The following is a 16,824-nucleotide window of genomic DNA, read 5'->3' on the forward strand; positions in this document are numbered from 1 at the left end:
ACACACACACACACACACACACACACACACACACACACACACACACAGTTTCTCTCTCTCTCTCTCTCACTCACACACACGCACACACACAGTCTCTTTCTCTCTCTCACACACACACACACACACACACACACACACACAGTCTCTTTCTCTCTCTCTCACACACACACACACACAGTCTCTTTCTCTCTCTCTCTCACACACACACACACACTCCCTCCCTCCCTCCCTCCCTGCAACAGGAGAGCCCTGCCCTTCACAGTATCTGTCAGATGATCACATTCGAGCCCTTTTCAAGTGCCCAAAAATGCAAGTGACATTTTCATTTATATCCCATGATGCTCTCACTTTGTGAGTATGCGTGTGCGAGTGTGACGGTTTCTAAGAAAGAGTGGTCAATATCCTGTAATACAGTAGCTGTAACGTATTGGGGAGATAAATACCACTCGGCTCACTTGACTGTCACTCATTTTACCGATTAACTCATCACTTAAATTCAACAATTGAAGACGTACATATTCCCCAACATTTCAAATTTACGTCACATAAATGTAAAGCAATGTGTACATGTTCCCGCGTGTGTTTCTTACTACACATGCTTAAATGCATGCACAAGCTTACACACACACACACACACACATGCACTCATTCTTACAAGTCCAGTCCTTGTATTGCAGGCATGTTTAAAAGTTAGTTCGATACGTTTTTGTGTTGACGGCAGCCGAGGACACATTTCTACCCGCCACTCCAACGCACCACACTGTGCTCCGTTCATGCTGATGGCGGCAGATGCCCCAGATGTGTTGCTATTTGAACCGTAATGGTATTTCGAGGAGGTACTAATTTCCACAACCACCAGAGTGATAGTAGGAGGCATAGTTGATGATTCAAAAGTATCACGTTACCTGCGATTAGCAGCAAAATTGTTCCAAAGGAAATGAGTGGATCAAAATAATGTCAGTGGAAAAGCACTCCACACAATTACAGAGCCATTATCTATAATAGTTCTGTCAGCATTGCAGTCAATAGAGTCAGAACACTAACAGACATGACAGTTTTAATCTAAAATGTGCGGTCTCGTAATTGGAAGTAACAATCAGTTAATCTGCAGTGACTTTAAAATGAAGGTTTGTATCTGAGTACAAATTGGACTTATTATTACAGTGTAGACACTGTTAGTAATAACTAGTTTGCGATATTTGCTCTGTTTGGTAGTTCATACATGAAATAGGTGAAACTTTGGTATAGATGTCCACCGGGCAAAAAAGAACACAAGTTATTTATGATATTTTACTGCTGCAAGCAACCCAGAAACTACAGCGCCACCGTATTCTTTCTTTGATTGGTTCCTTTTTACATATATCAGGATATACAATTTTTTTGTCTGAAGCTATTTCTTTATCTTTTATTCTGTCCCCCGAGTGTTTGTAGTAACTGGCGATTTAAATGGTTTCTATCTGGATTGTGTTTTTGGGGTAGTATTTGGAAATATAATGAACTTGAACTTACTACCTCCTATTCCAAACAGTTTTAAATAATCTACTTCACTAGTCAATAGTGCGTCTCTTAAAGATGATTGAATTGCCCCAAACCAATTATATAACATACATGACACCTCTAGATTTCACTCCGCCATGCTCCCGTCAGTGGAGGAGGATGGTCTGGGATCCTCTCACTCAGTCAGTTATCTAAGCTCCTGCTTGATTTGCATTGGAGAAAGAGCTGTTAGAACCCTTCTCGATGCAAGCTTTACTCACTCAGACAGGAAGGGGTTTACCTTATAGAGACCCTGTGCTGGCATTAGCTCATCAGACTGTACCAAATGTTTGGTATGATTAGTTATTGAAAATGAATAAAAGATCTGTTTTATGGGAACATTTGGTGAGAGCAGGTATAATGTTAATTGCAGACCTGTTTGATGGGATACATTTACTGTGTCTAAATATGATACATCCATCAATCCCCAAACTATGAGAGTGTTACGATAACATGGAAAAAAGGTCTAGAAGCCTGAAGGAAAGCAGTACCGTCATGGTACTCCATAGCCCGAGACATGCAGACACTCCTAACTTCATTTAGTATGAGTAGGAATTACTGGACTCCACCAAAAATGGCAAGGTTGGAGCTTAGAGCGGATGATAGCTGAATTGCAAAAGAGAAAAGGGGCATGTTGGTCCACATCGCTATATGAATGTGGACTGGAAAGGGTTTATTGAGAGTCCGGCTGCCGGCATTATGCATATTGGGTACCAATGGAAGCTAACCTGTCCTCACAATTGTGTTCTTGGGTGAAAGTAGCCCTCATAACAGGAAGCAGGACAGTGCTGAGGCATTAGAGGTCACAAGAGATAAACCGGCTTCAATGAATGGGGAGATGTTTGAAGTTTAATCATAAAAAAACAGATCAGTAACATCCTATTTTCACAATTGTCAGAGTATGTTACAATATAATCTCCACAGTACAAATTGTTGTTTTCTGTAATGTCATCCGATACAATCCAGGAAGTGTATCCTTAAAATTCATAGTAGTAGAAGTAATATCATCATTGGTGTTACTTAAGTCATCTGGTCGACAGCGAGAGACGCTGGAACGTCACCCCAGGAACCTTGAGTGCCACGATGTGTTCATTGCAAACTGAAGAGTCAGATCCTGGAAAGCAGCAGCAGCAGGGTGGCGAGGGCCGGAGCCTGGTGCCAAGGGCAGAGGGCTGTCCAAGTTAGTGAAGGAGAGGAAGAGACTCACTCCCTGTGAGTGAGTGTAGTGAGATTAATAAAACACCGTCTTGACCGATAGCTTTAGCCCCCAGTTGTAAGGCAGCGTGACTTTGTGAGCACACAAAACGTTCAATTTCAGTGTGTATTTGTGTATGTGAACGGTTTCGTTTCCATGTCCTCATAACGAAAGACTTCCCCCTCTAATCTACCCAAATGCTAATCCTCGATGAGTGATATTACTCTTTTAATCTGCATGCATTTACATTATTTCCTCTTTTTTTTCCTCCCAACATTCATCCCCTCTGACATTTTGGCCTATAAAACAACAACACCAAATGTACGTGACCATTTATTACCACGTGTGATTATAACAAAGGTCAGCGATCAAAGGGACGTGAATATTAATCTGCGTTGGGATGGCGCTCAACAGTGTCCCTCCTGCCAGGATGCACTACGAAGTGCCAGGGATCACTGCGTTGGGCTGGACGTCCATTAGCTAAATGAAGCTTTCACTTGCAGCTCAGAGGGAAAGGAGATTTGGATCAGCTTGTACGACGGGGCGCGTGTATGTGTGAGTCTGTTGTGGGCTTTGCTGGTCTCTCCTGGAATACCTAACGGTTGAGATGTGATTGAAACTCGATAATAGGATTGCATAATTCTTGCTGTGACAGTGAGTCCACCATTTCAGAAGTGGCGGAAACGCAACGATTTTTTTGCAATGTTCAAACCGCAGCAAAGAGCTTCTAATCCCACATTTGGAGGTAGTTTCCACCCTCGCCTGTTAGCACCGCAGTGAAAATGCAATTCATGATTTAGTGGAGTGATGACATTAGAAGCGTTGGCATTGCGACCTCACAAACCCGATGAATATTTCTCCGTGGGAGAGAATGACGAGCATCTCCAGCTCAGTGCAACCACACCCATCACCTGATGACGATGATGTCCGTGATAGTGCTGAAAGGATTAGTCAGTCAATCGATCAGCTGATTTATGGACAACAATCTTCATGATTTCTTTTTTCCAGAAGAAATGTTAACGATTTACTGGTTCAAGATGTTCAAATGTGAAGATTTTGTTGTTTTAAGATTGGCTGCTCCTGCCTCTGTTCTTTATTATCGTAAATTACAACTGGGTTCTGTGAAATTGTGACTTAATGATACTATTATTATTTGGAAAAGCAAACTAAAATGGATAGATTGATGATAAAAAAATAGGCTGTAACAGGATGAAATATGTTTTAATTGTTGAAATATCTCCTCAGATGACTCAGATTTGTGCTACAGTAAGCTTTCCTATTGGAGGCCTATTGTTGCTGGGCCGGGAGATAATTAAATATGATAAAATATCGCCTCTCAATGGAATCGAGATATCCGGATACACATTTACGTCGTCTAAATTGATAATAACAAGCTGACTCACATTTCACGGAAAATTTGATCAATCTCTGTCTGCAGGTAAACATAGTCATTGTATAGCAAGAAATATATATTTATTTTTCCTCTATGATTTCACTGTGATTGTCTTCTAGTCTTCTATTTATTTTTTAGGAACTTTTTGCATTAAGATATATATGCAATGGTGGCCCTCATGTTTACCCTTTTTAAAGTCATGCCTGTGACACACTTGACCAGACACTCACTTACATACTTTGGCCTCTGATGAATGTCCACTTTTCTTTTTTCTTTTTGAAAGGTTGACATTTTCAGCAGCTTCTAAATTTGATCCATGTTTGTGTGTACGTGTGTTGTGTTCTACATAGCCCCTGTGACTGCAGAAACATGACACCCCGTTTGGTTGTTTGGCATTTGGCAAATCAGAGAGGGAGGGAGGGAGGGAGGGAGGGAGTGTGTGTGTTAACTTATTTGTGTGCATGCATGCGTGTTGTACGTGCGCGATGGAAGGAAGGCAGCAATGATAGAGGTGTAAGCAACATAACGGCTCCTCTTTTACATCAGTGCCAGGAGAGCTTTCAGAGCCAGGAGGAACAGTTCCTCTCTTCAACCCATCTGACAGAGTCTGCAAGGGGGGGAGAAGAAGGCAGAGAGACCCAGAAGCTTGGATCTAAACCAGGGGGTGGGGGGGGGAGTAGAGGAATAGTGCCGCTGTTGATGGTTGGAGCTCCATCACTTCTAAATCCAGCTTAAAGCACCATTTAAAAAGGTGGAAGATAAAAAAAAGAAAAGAAAAGAAGACGGAAAGAGATCAGGAACTAAAAACCAGGTCACGGTTTAAGATACTCTCTTAGTTTCAGAGAGACACGGCGCAGAATGGACGAAGAGGAGGACGAGGTGAATCATCCTTCTCTGTGTGTGTTCATACGTGTCCGTCTCAGAGGAAATGTGTTTCTGTACGCGTTTGTGTAAAAATACATCAGCTGTGCTGCGACTGCCTGCCACTGTGAAACGTTTATGCTCTCCTCCTCTTGTGCCGCTCCCAGCGTGTAGCTCTGGCTGATGGATCAGAGGCCTTTGATGTGTAATGTTCGCAGTAAACCTGCCTTGAGGAAAATAAATCAGCCATATTTTCTGTAACTGATGCAGTACTTCTCTGGGTGACAGTGGGCTCAGTGGGAGGGCGGGTCGTCCTTCAATCAGATGGTTCGAACCCCGGCTCCGCTAGTCCACGTCGATATGTCCTTGGGCAAGATGCCTATCCCCCAAATTACTCCCGTAGGCTGTGCCGGTTGGGTGTGAATGTTAGATAGTTGTGTGAATGGGTGAATGATGTCATGTAGTGTTAAAGCGCTTTGAGTGGTCGGAAGACTAGAAAAGAGCTGCACAAGTCCATTTACCATTCTCGTGTTTAAGTGGCTGGATGTTGATCTCCCAAAGCATTTTAGAAAAAAGCATAATTTTTCCTTTTCTTTTGTATTTTTGCAAATCATCCCACTGTAAGAATTGTATGTAATTTTTATTGTTTTTAAGTGCATATTTCACACACAAGCATTTTTTTTGGGGATCCTTATGTTCCCATTATATATAACATTGTTCCAATGTGATTTTGACAACTACACATTAACCTCTACAGAATTGCACCACTTCCGTCACGCAATAATGACTTCGCCCTGTTTGTTTCCCCGAAGCCTCACGTTGGTGTTTCCTTTTTGTTTTTCTCTCCAGAACGGTCTGAACGCGCTGCATCTGGCAGCGAAGGAGGGACACAAGGATTTAGTGGAGGAGCTGTTGGAGAGAGGAGCGCCTGTCAACTCTCCCACCAAGGTACATGTTAATGTCACGTTAATTATTATCGACTTTACAGATGCTAACAGATCACAGTTTGATCTTTAGCCACACATGGGGGAAGATGTGGGGGGGAAACAATAAAGGAGGGCGGGGGATGATAGTGACAGATTGAGGAAGAGGGAGATGATGGGAAATAGTGCACGTGAGTGTCAGTAATATATGATGCTGTCAGTTCTACGTAAATCACTGCTTCTCTCTCCTGTGAAGCTTGATTCGCAAAGGGTGGTGGTGGACCTGAGGGTGATTTAAGAGGCTTAAAGTTACGTTAAAAGAGTTCCAACTTTCATACACTCACAATAAACTTGTCCAACATGAGTTCTGGATTCTTTCTTTCGAATTGCGACAGCATTTTGAATCAGTTTAGTCAAGTCACTGCTGTCCTGATTAGATGTTCTGTCTTTACTGGAAAGGAGACGGAGGGATGAGAGCCAGTGCGAGGGTAAGCTACTTGGCAAGCTGTCCGTTATGGGACTCTGTGGATGTCTAATGTTAACAATGCTTAACAACGAGCAACAGTAATCAGCCGCGAAAGAATCTGACACTGACTGCCCATGTCCTTGGATTGACATGAATTTGGCCTTTGGTATTAATCAGTCTCGAAAATAAAAACGGATGCAAGATAAAAACACGTCTTGTGTAGTAGCAATTTGCATAATTAGTTTAAGAATGCAGAACCTTAATAGATGTTTGCACCCCTTTCGAGCAGCTCTAAGGCCTTTATACCCACACAAGATGCACACTCACCTGGTGGCATTAACCCTGTCTTTTTGTTTTTTTTATCTCTGTAGAAAGGAAACACTGCCCTCCATATTGCCTCATTGGCCGGACAAAAAGAAGTAGTCCGACTACTGGTGAAGAGAGGAGCAGACGTCAACTTTCAGTCACAGGTGAGAAGCTTTGCAATCATCAAAAGCTATCAGATGATGCATTCGAGATGTGCAGAACACCTACCCAGAGCAATTGTACATTACATGCGTGTGCAAGTACGGGCCATGTGCATTTGCCTCCACAGAATGGCTTCACTCCGCTCTACATGGCAGCCCAGGAGAACCACTTGGAGGTGGTGCGATACATGTTGGAAAATGAAGGGAACCAAAGCATTGCAACAGAGGTAGGAATATCCCCGTTTTCCTTTGCTTTTCTCTAAATTGATTGTGTTCATTTATCCTTGGTTGTTTCTTCTCCGCCTCCTCCAGGACGGCTTCACTCCGCTGGCCATCGCTCTCCAGCAGGGCCACAACTCGGTGGTCTCCCTGCTGCTGGAGCACGACACCAAGGGTAAGGTCCGCCTCCCGGCCCTGCACATCGCTGCCCGCAAAGACGACACCAAGTCGGCCGCGCTGCTGCTCCAGAACGACCACAACGCCGACGTCCAGTCTAAGGTGAGGGAGGGGGGGGGGTAGAAGTAGTGGAGGCGGAGGGGAGAATAGGAACAGTAAGCAGGGGAGAGTGCAATTACATAATGGGAGAGGGAAACAGGAAGTGTGTGGTAATGCATCTGACTGAATGGATGATTTATCATGTCGACAGTTTTATTTATTTGAATCGATTATTTGCTTGCCGTCTAGGAATACGATCATATTAATGGGCAGAACCTCTCTCAGAGGGCTTTTGTTGTTTGCCTCCACGTCTTTTTCTTTTCTGTTTGTGTGACCTTATAAACTCACCCTGTGTTTTATGTGATTCTTGTGATAAGCCCCTTTCCCTAACAATCCTACATCCTATTGCTCCCCCCCCCCCCCCCCCTCTCTCTCTATGCGTCCCAACCAGATGATGGTCAATAGAACCACAGAGGTATATAGACTCTATCACCTCTTCATTTAATTCCCTTTCCGTCATCTTTTGTCCTGATCTTTCCCTTGTTTAGCGAGGACTTAAGACGTCCTGCATGTCAGAATTATGTGCCATTTAATATAAATGCATGCAGCTGACAGTGCTGTACCACACACTCCTGCATGGCTGACAGCAAAAGGCATTGTGTTGTATCAACAGATCCCCAGAGAATGAAGTTTATTGCATTTCAATTATGTATATATTTTATATTTTAATCAATGAATCTCTCTCTTTAAAATGTATTAGCTTTACAGATTTAAATACCTGACTGAAATCACATTCCAACCACATTTTTCACTCACTGCTTTTTCTGTGCATAACCTGAGGCATGTGTACTTGATAGCACATTGAAAGCACTGTTTTTCCTCTCTGACACACGTTGTTGATCTTTAAGTTAACTCTGTTTCTTAATTAAATTGCACCATGTCTATCAGAATGGGAAGGTAAGGAGTGAACCCACTTAACTGTGTACTGTAGATACTTATTTATATATATATATGGCTCATATATAAATGTCCATTTGTCCGTCCAAGCAGATACACATAGTGTGTATTTGCTTTGTGTATTTCACTTTTTTGTGAAGTGCTTTGATTTTTTTTTTTTTTCACCACTTGTTTTGGGTTTTTTTTTCTTAGCGAGCATGGCAGAATTGCATGGTTTTTGCATGCATTATGTATTGCCTGTGCTATTTTGGGGGGTATGCTAATTTTTGTATGCTCCTTCCGACACCAATTATGTAGTTTTCTTTTTTCAGCATGCCGCCTCATCGTTATACTGCATCAGTAGAGTCAGGTTTCTTTCTGGTAACCGCCACAGTTGAATCGGATCGTTCTTTCTTGCGTTAGTTTATTCTTTCTGTCTTTCATCTCATTTCGTCTTACTTTGCTCTTCTTTTGCAACTCTTACTTTTTTTCCTCACCTGCTGTTTCAACCAATGTTGCATTTTCTTCCTTTTTTTTGTCCTATTTTTCCTTTTCCTTTCCCTCTCACTCTCTCCTTCCCTTCCTCTCTTCTTGTCCGTCTCAAGCAGAGTGGGTTTACCCCTCTGCACATCGCGGCTCACTACGGCAACGTGAATGTCTCCACCCTGTTGCTGAACAGAGGAGCCGCTGTGGACTTCACAGCCAGGGTATCGCCCATTTTAACAAATCAAGACATTTTCTGTACTGCTGTCTGTTAAAACTTGACGTTTGTGTTTCCACTTGAAGGCTTGCAAAGCAGTGTGTTTAACCTATATCATTTCACTTTTAATCTTAGCCTTTATTAACAGCTACTACCCAGCCTGTCAAAGATCGGTCCATGAAGTTAGCTTCAGCTTCTTTTAGATGCAGTTGTGTAGTTGGTGATGTAACTGTCTACCATTGATCTCTACTCAGAAGCAAAAAGATTAAAACCATGCAAACAATTATCAAGACAGATTGTAAGACTTTCTCTGTGATGCAGAATTGGAATGGGATTTAAATATATTTGCTGTGTAAGATGATGAATATTTGTGGTATGGTTTCGTTCTTGTAACTTTCTTCTTTTTTGCCTGCCCTGTCAGAATGGGATAACGCCTCTCCACGTGGCCTCCAAGAGAGGCAACACCAACATGGTGGCCCTGCTGTTGGACCGAGGGGGTCAGATAGATGCTAAAACCAGGGTGAGACTCTTATTTAACGTCTGGACATTAGCTCTTACTCAATAGTCATAATTCTGCCGCCTCCCCTTAATGACTGCTTAAAGGGACCGTTCACCCGAAATCAAAAATACATACTTCAATTCAATTCAAATTATTTTTGTATAGCCCAAAATCACAAATTCCCAATTTGCCTCAGAGGGCTTTACAATCTGTACCCGTACGACATCCTCTGTCCCGGAACCCTCGCATCAGAACAGGAAAAACTCCCCCAAAAAAACCTTTAACGGGGAGAAAAGAGGAAGAGACCTGTGGGAAAGCAACAGAGGAGGGATCCCTCTCCCAGGATGCACAGAAGTGCAATAGATGTGTACAGAATGAACAGCAGTTACAACACATTCCTTTACATTATATTTCCCTCTTACTTGTAGTGCTATTTATCAATCTAGATTGTTTAGGTGTGAGTTGTCTAGTTTTGGAGATGTCAGCCGTAGAGATGTCTGCCTTCTCTTGAATATATCAGGACCATATGGCACTCAGCTGTGGTTAATGAAATAGTTCCTACTTGAAATATATCACAACAAGGTCCTTGGATTTTCTTGATTAACCAGGTCATGATTTCTGGAAAAAGAATGTTTTTCAAATGTATTTTTGGCCCTTTGAGCATCTCAAGCTGACTGCCATATAGTCCCATTATATTGAAGAGAAGGCAGACACCTCTACAGCTGATGTCTCTAAAACTAGGCCACTCACACCAAAACGATCTATAAATAGATCTACAGGTAGGAGCGTAAATATGTAGTTTTGATTTTGGGGTGAACTGTCCCTTTAGTAGAATCTACCAACCATTTGTCAAGTGCCTTTTATTTTTTGTCATTTTCACACTTTGTGTATATTGTGTGTGATTGTCCCGCAGGACGGGCTGACCCCCCTGCACTGTGCAGCCAGAAGTGGACATGACCCAGCAGTGGAAATTCTGCTGGAGAGAGGAGCTCCCATCTTAGCCAGAACCAAGGTAGTGCATGTGTAATTTCAGCTCCAGGATGCAGTTGTGCTGCAACTAAAAACCTCAGGCTTTCAGTAGTATTTCACTTGAAAAGCGCTTGCGTTTTCTCCCCCTTTTGCTTCTCATCGCGCGTCGTTACTTTCCCCCTCACACAGAACGGACTGTCGCCGCTGCACATGTCGGCCCAGGGAGACCACGTGGAGTGTGTGAAGCTCCTGCTGCAGCACAAAGCACCGGTAGATGACGTCACACTGGACTACCTCACGGCGCTGCACGTCGCAGCTCACTGCGGCCACTACAGAGTCACAAAGCTTCTGCTGGACAAGAAGGCCAATCCTAATATCAGAGCTCTGGTAGGGGTTCACAAATATTACACATGCAGGTAGATGATACAGGGTTAGGGAATGATTCATATAATACCATATCAAATTCAATTAATTCTCCTTCGTAAGACACGAGACCATTACCCAACAGTGGAAGCGAAGTCATACGGTCATACTGTAAATTTAGTGATAATTTACCAGTATACATTTCATTCATTCTTCATTACTTACTATGTAAATGCCCCTGACAAGGGCCACATCACCTGTAAGGATCAGATAAAGGGGCAATAAATAAATAAAACTACATTTCCTCCTCCGTGGATGAAGTATTCATCAGTTTCTCTTCCCCTTTCTCCGACAGAATGGTTTCACTCCTCTCCATATCGCTTGCAAGAAGAACAGGGTGAAGGTGATGGAACTGTTGGTCAAATATGGAGCCTCCATTCAGGCCATTACTGAGGTGAGACACTCTGCGGGCCGCGTCTCAGACCAGCACCTGTAAATATGGATCACTTTAACTGTATGGAACTTTGCCTTTTATGCTCATCTTTCTGTCTCTCTCTCTCTCGCTCGGTCTTTCTAGTCTGGTCTGACGCCCATCCATGTAGCTGCCTTCATGGGCCACCTCAACATCGTTTTACTTCTGCTGCAGAATGGAGCATCTCCTGACGTCCGTAACATTGTGAGTACTGACAAATAGTTTGTTCAGCTCTCTGTGGTCAGTAGTCAGACTACCCAGCAGACTACCCAGCAGAGTGTTTCTTTCAGCATCTTAATGCTCATAAACGTCCTGTCTTTGCATGCCAGCGTGGTGAGACAGCTCTCCACATGGCAGCACGAGCGGGTCAGATGGAAGTGGTTCGCTGTTTGCTGAGGAACGGAGCGTTGGTGGATGCTATAGCCAGGGTGAGTCAGCTGTGGCATCATCAGAGTTAACCTCTCTTTCCTTCTGTTTATCGCAGCCGAGCAATATTTCATACGGCTCGCATACGCATACTCACGGGTCACGTCGCCTGCCTCGGCTCCGGCTGCTGTCTTTTCTAATACAACTGCCTCGAGCCGTCTCTCTCTCTCTGCCGTCTCATCCCTCAACCACAGGAGAACCAGACCCCCCTCCACATATCGTCCCGTCTGGGGAAAACCGATATTGTCCAGCTGCTGCTGCAGCACATGGCTCACCCGGACGCCGCCACCACCAACGGCTACACTCCCCTCCACATCTCAGCTAGGGAGGGCCAGATCGAGACCGCTGCCGTGCTGCTGGAGGCCGGAGCCTCACACTCGCTGGCCACGAAGGTGAACACACACAAAAAAACAAAACAAATTCTTACACAGACTCACAAATATCCAGTTAAACATTAAACAGTTTGGACATGCGGGTTTGAAACAAACCTCTTCCCCCTTGTCCCTCCACAGAAAGGATTCACTCCATTACATGTAGCAGCTAAGTATGGAAACCTCGATGTAGCAAAACTTCTCCTTCAACGCAAAGCTCTCCCTGATGATGCCGGCAAGGTGAATCTGGATTATTTCTACACATTGTTTAAATAGAGACAAAGTGTGAGGTTGTTCCAGGGCTGTTGTGTCTCTGAAATAGACTCATTATAGAGTACAATAGAGTACAATACAACTGTTGTAAGCAGGACAAAACTCAACAAAATCATCAAGGTTTCAATTATTTAATCAAAGTCCTACCTCTTACAGAATGGCCTGACTCCGCTACATGTGGCAGCTCATTATGACAACCAAGAAGTAGCTCTGCTGCTGCTGGATAAAGGTGCATCGCCTTATGCCACTGCAAAGGTTAGTACTTCAGACACTCTCACAATGTGCGCTGCATTCTGCCATAGCAGTTATTTTGTGATCAAGCACTGCATTTCACTTTGAGTTTAAACCCTTTTCTTCATCTTGGCTCAAGATCTTGTCGAGTATTTTGCATTGTAGTTGTGATACTAAGAGGTTCAGACTGACGCTGAGAAGTCCTTCGATTTTTAAGAGCTGACACCAAAACCTGAGACATTCTTGATGTTTTAGATTTTAGCTGCACCTGTTGTTTTAAGCCACGGGTTATAGGGTGATTTTTGAGTGATGTTGTTACAGCACCTAACTGTTCCCCCTCCTACTGCTCCAGAACGGCTACACTCCTCTTCACATTGCCGCCAAAAAGAACCAGACGAACATCGCGTTGGCGCTGCTGCAGTATGAAGCAGAGACCAACGTTCTGACCAAGCAGGGAGTCAGCGCTCTGCACCTGGCGGCCCAGGAAGGACACGCTGAGATGGCCAGCCTGCTGCTGGGCAAAGGAGCTCACGCCAACACAGCCACCAAGGTCGCACACAAACACGCACACGTGTTCATACTTCTTGCAGACACTTGTTTTGGACACAACCCCATCAGTTCTCCCATTTTCACAGCACATAAGCAGAGAAACACATGTTATGACTCTTGCAACCACTGAGAATATGCGACAGGGATTGAGTTACAGGTTTTTTTTCCTATCGTGGCCCAATAACCGCATGTATGATTTATAAATCAAGTGATTCACCCAAGTAGTTAGACACAAAGACAGTAAGGTAACTCTGCGCTTTGTATGTTACAGGCCGGACTGACGCCGCTGCATCTGGCAGCCCAAGAGGACAGAGTCAGCGCAGCAGAAGTGCTGGCCAAACATGATGCCAACTTGGATCAGCAAACTAAGGTACAAACACACATACACTTGAATTTAAACACTAATTACTAGTGATGTGATTATACAGAAGTGGAGACAAGGATTAAACCTTTTTTTTTTTTTTTTTCTTTTTAAACATATTCTAGAATATCATTGTGTTATACACGCTGGCTATTTAATGGAAATCCCCCAGGTGTGTTATGTAGCTTAATTTGTATGCATTTAGTGCAAGTTGTGTTTACAGTAAATGTAAGGAATCTCAACACAAATTCAGCATATCTGCCACCTGCTGGCTTTAGGAAAGCATGACAATATCTGCATCATTCGGAGTTTTATATCCGTTTGTTGCTCTATATACACAGCTACTCCACAAACAAGTAAAACAAAGCAGGTACATTTGGAAAGAACTATTTTTTTTTAACCTTTTTATGTCCACATCCTCTCTACTACTCCTTCAGCTGGGATATACCCCTCTGATAGTGGCCTGTCACTATGGAAATGCCAAGATGGTCAACTTCCTGTTACAGCAAGGTGCCAGTGTCAACGCCAAAACCAAGGTAGAATTTAAATGTCAAACTCGGAAGTTTCGGAACGCTGATCATTTTAAAATCTGTGTTCAGTGATGCGATCTTTCGTTCTATAGAATGGATACACACCCCTTCACCAAGCAGCACAACAAGGGAATACACACATCATCAATATGTTGCTACAACATGGCGCCAAGCCCAATGCTACTACAGTGGTAAGAAAAAAAGCATGTATTTACTCTCTTCACTTTAATAGATAATAAGCAAAAAAAAGAAAAGAAAGAGGGATCTCTCTTTTATGTCACATGAAAACTATCTCTCTCTGTCTTTTTGCTAGAATGGAAACACTGCTCTGTCTATTGCCAGACGTTTGGGTTACATCTCTGTAGTGGACACACTGAAAGTCGTCACTGAGGAGGTCATCACTACCACAACGGTAGGCTTGTGATATCTTTAGACTCCAGATGTGGAACCAGTAGGTTTTGTCCGAAATTTCCCAGAGAAACTAATGAACTTTTCTCTAATTTGGTTGTCTCTTTCCCCATGACTGTGGATGCTAATCACGTCAGACGGTCACAGAGAAACACAAGCTCAATGTTCCCGAGACCATGACTGAGATCCTTGATGTGTCTGATGAAGAAGGTGAGTTACTTGATACTGAAAAAGAAAAAAAAGAAAAAGAACGTCCCGTTTACAGACAAAGGAACTGGCGACGTTTTTTAGGCTACCCCTATCATCAGATACTATAACTCAAAGCTGACCTTGGATAAAAACACGCTAGCTCTCGTTCCCTTTGTTCAGCAGTCACGAATAGCTGTGTACTGTGGGTGATGCAGTTTTGCAGCCGTGGGTCTAAAAGCTGTATGTTTCATAGCTTTGAGGCTGGATGGCGAGCCGTTATCTGAGATGTCTGTGGAGCTGGAAGGTAGAGCAAAATGTCTTCCCTGCTCCGTCAGCCTGGTGTGGACTTTATTTGTGTTATTGTAACCAACTGGTGTGATCATATTGGTATAGTGTGCAATAATGCATTAGCTTTTTGCTAAAACCATGAATTTTGAGAATTTTGTCTCCAGCCTTTTACTCAAAATCCATGATCCCTTCTAGAGAGTCTATGCACTTAATATATCTGAGTTTTGTTGTTGTGCAGTTTATATATATGATTTTAAATAAGCAGAACTTCCTTGATCTAACTTTGTTGATTGTGTTTGAATGCAATGGTGGAAACTAACTGCATGACACGGGGCTGTGGGTGTGAACATGACAGTTGTGATAATTATGGATAGTTGAGGAATGCACTGGTTTAGTAATGCTGACCTATGGAATATGCATTGTCCACAAGGCTGTTAAATCTTCAGAACCTTTCACAAAAGTGATTCGCGAGCTCAGAAGCTAAAAATGTGAAGCCAATGGAAGTGCCTTAAACTGCTTTTTTTCTACTGGCCATCAGGGGGCAACTCCTCAGGTAACAAACAAAAAGTCAGATTGTATAGAAGTCTATGAGAAAATGACTCTATTTCTCACTTGATTTATTACCTCAGTAAACATTGTAAACATGAGTTTATGGTCTCAATCTCAAGTTTCAAGTCTTCTTCAACACAGCATGATGTTCATTTAGTAAATTATGGTTGTGGTTAATCATGTATTTAGAGTCAAATAAAGCAGGGTAAGTTTAGGGCGTGGCTACCTTGTGATTGACAGGTCGCTACCACGGCGTTGTCCAGTCCAGGAGTTGTCCATGTTTGTCTTACAACTTTAAGCCTTTCACAGTGTGTTTTGAGTTCATGAAAGTTAATTGTGAACGTTTTGGTAAAAATGTCTTATTTAGCGTTTGGTTGTATTTACCTCCACCCTTTCGTGACACTTCTGGTTGCAAAAAGTGAAAGTGGCGACGGCCAAAATGGACTCTTTTAAGTTCTGCATAAAGATGATTTTTTTTTTTTTTTTTAAATCTATGCTTCTCATCTTTGTTTCCCAGGTGAGGACACTATGACAGGGGATGGAGGGGAGTACCTGAGAGCGGAGGATCTCAGAGAGCTGGGAGATGACTCTCTGCCGGGACACTACCTGGACAGCTTCAGCTACATGAGCCACAACCTGGACAGGTCTCGAACAACACACACATACTCACACTTAAAAAAAACAACGAATAAATGACAGCGTGTAGAGCAGGTGCCGACCTGCCATGATACACATGAATAAAAAGATAAATACATACGAATCCAACCTGCTTTTCCAACAGGCCGCAGCACACTCCCATTCACCAAAGTTTCTGTCAGAGAGACGGAGTTCTCATCGAAGACATGCTCACAAGCCACCAGGTGAGGACAAAGCAATCAAAAAGTGTACGGTTTACTTTCGAATATTTTGGCTTTTGTGACCCAAACTGGCCTGCTTGTCGCTCTGTAGGTGTCAGCGCTGTCTAAAGAACACGATAAGGACTCGTTCCGGCTGAGCTGGGGTGCTGAGCACCTTGATAATGTGGTGCTGTCCTCCAGTCTGCTACACTCTGGGTATACACACACACACACATTCACACTGTTTCTTAGTGTATAAGTGACATGAAAGATGTTCATTTATTCTTGAATTAGAGACTCCACCTGTCACATGCTTTTGTTCACTATCCGGAGTATATGAGTCACCTCTGAATCATTATTTTTCACTCCTTCATGTCTGTGTTTTCTACACTCTTATCATTTTCTTTTTAAATCTTTGCTGCTGTGTCTTTGTCTGTCTCTGGTCTGGTTTCTCTCACTTTTACTTATTCTTTATTCTCTTTTTCTCCTTTTGTTTCTTCTGTTGCCTTTTTGTGCACTTTCTTGTCTTGGCTGTGTCTGTGATTTTGTGTGTGTGTGTGTGTGTGTGTGTGTGTGTGTGTGTGTGTGTTACCCTCTG

General features: G+C 43.1%; 1 protein-coding gene across 5 annotated transcripts in view; it reads left to right on the plus strand.

The window, feature by feature from the left end:
• Positions 1-16,824, plus strand: part of ank2a (ankyrin 2a, neuronal) — an 87,088-nt gene that overhangs the window by 20,043 nt on the left and 50,221 nt on the right. For all 5 annotated transcript variants that reach the window (XM_031872021.1, XM_031872020.1, XM_031872022.1 and 2 more), the window contains exons 3-27: positions 5,835-5,933; positions 6,746-6,844; positions 6,970-7,068; positions 7,154-7,339; positions 7,728-7,751; positions 8,225-8,233; positions 8,818-8,919; positions 9,334-9,432; positions 10,325-10,423; positions 10,570-10,767; positions 11,099-11,197; positions 11,321-11,419; positions 11,545-11,643; positions 11,836-12,033; positions 12,154-12,252; positions 12,442-12,540; positions 12,869-13,066; positions 13,337-13,435; positions 13,864-13,962; positions 14,049-14,147; positions 14,270-14,368; positions 14,502-14,574; positions 15,908-16,034; positions 16,172-16,250; positions 16,339-16,442. In XM_031872021.1, coding sequence (XP_031727881.1) covers positions 5,835-5,933; positions 6,746-6,844; positions 6,970-7,068; positions 7,154-7,339; positions 7,728-7,751; positions 8,225-8,233; positions 8,818-8,919; positions 9,334-9,432; positions 10,325-10,423; positions 10,570-10,767; positions 11,099-11,197; positions 11,321-11,419; positions 11,545-11,643; positions 11,836-12,033; positions 12,154-12,252; positions 12,442-12,540; positions 12,869-13,066; positions 13,337-13,435; positions 13,864-13,962; positions 14,049-14,147; positions 14,270-14,368; positions 14,502-14,574; positions 15,908-16,034; positions 16,172-16,250; positions 16,339-16,442 — 2,684 coding nt within the window. The remainder of the gene's footprint in view (positions 1-5,834; positions 5,934-6,745; positions 6,845-6,969; positions 7,069-7,153; positions 7,340-7,727; positions 7,752-8,224; positions 8,234-8,817; positions 8,920-9,333; positions 9,433-10,324; positions 10,424-10,569; positions 10,768-11,098; positions 11,198-11,320; positions 11,420-11,544; positions 11,644-11,835; positions 12,034-12,153; positions 12,253-12,441; positions 12,541-12,868; positions 13,067-13,336; positions 13,436-13,863; positions 13,963-14,048; positions 14,148-14,269; positions 14,369-14,501; positions 14,575-15,907; positions 16,035-16,171; positions 16,251-16,338; positions 16,443-16,824) is intronic.

The sequence above is a fragment of the Anarrhichthys ocellatus genome, unplaced genomic scaffold (assembly GCF_004355925.1).
Source record: "Anarrhichthys ocellatus isolate YVR2014 unplaced genomic scaffold, GSC_Weel_1.0 scaffold61, whole genome shotgun sequence".
In the NCBI taxonomy this organism is placed as follows: Eukaryota; Metazoa; Chordata; class Actinopteri; order Perciformes; family Anarhichadidae; genus Anarrhichthys; species Anarrhichthys ocellatus.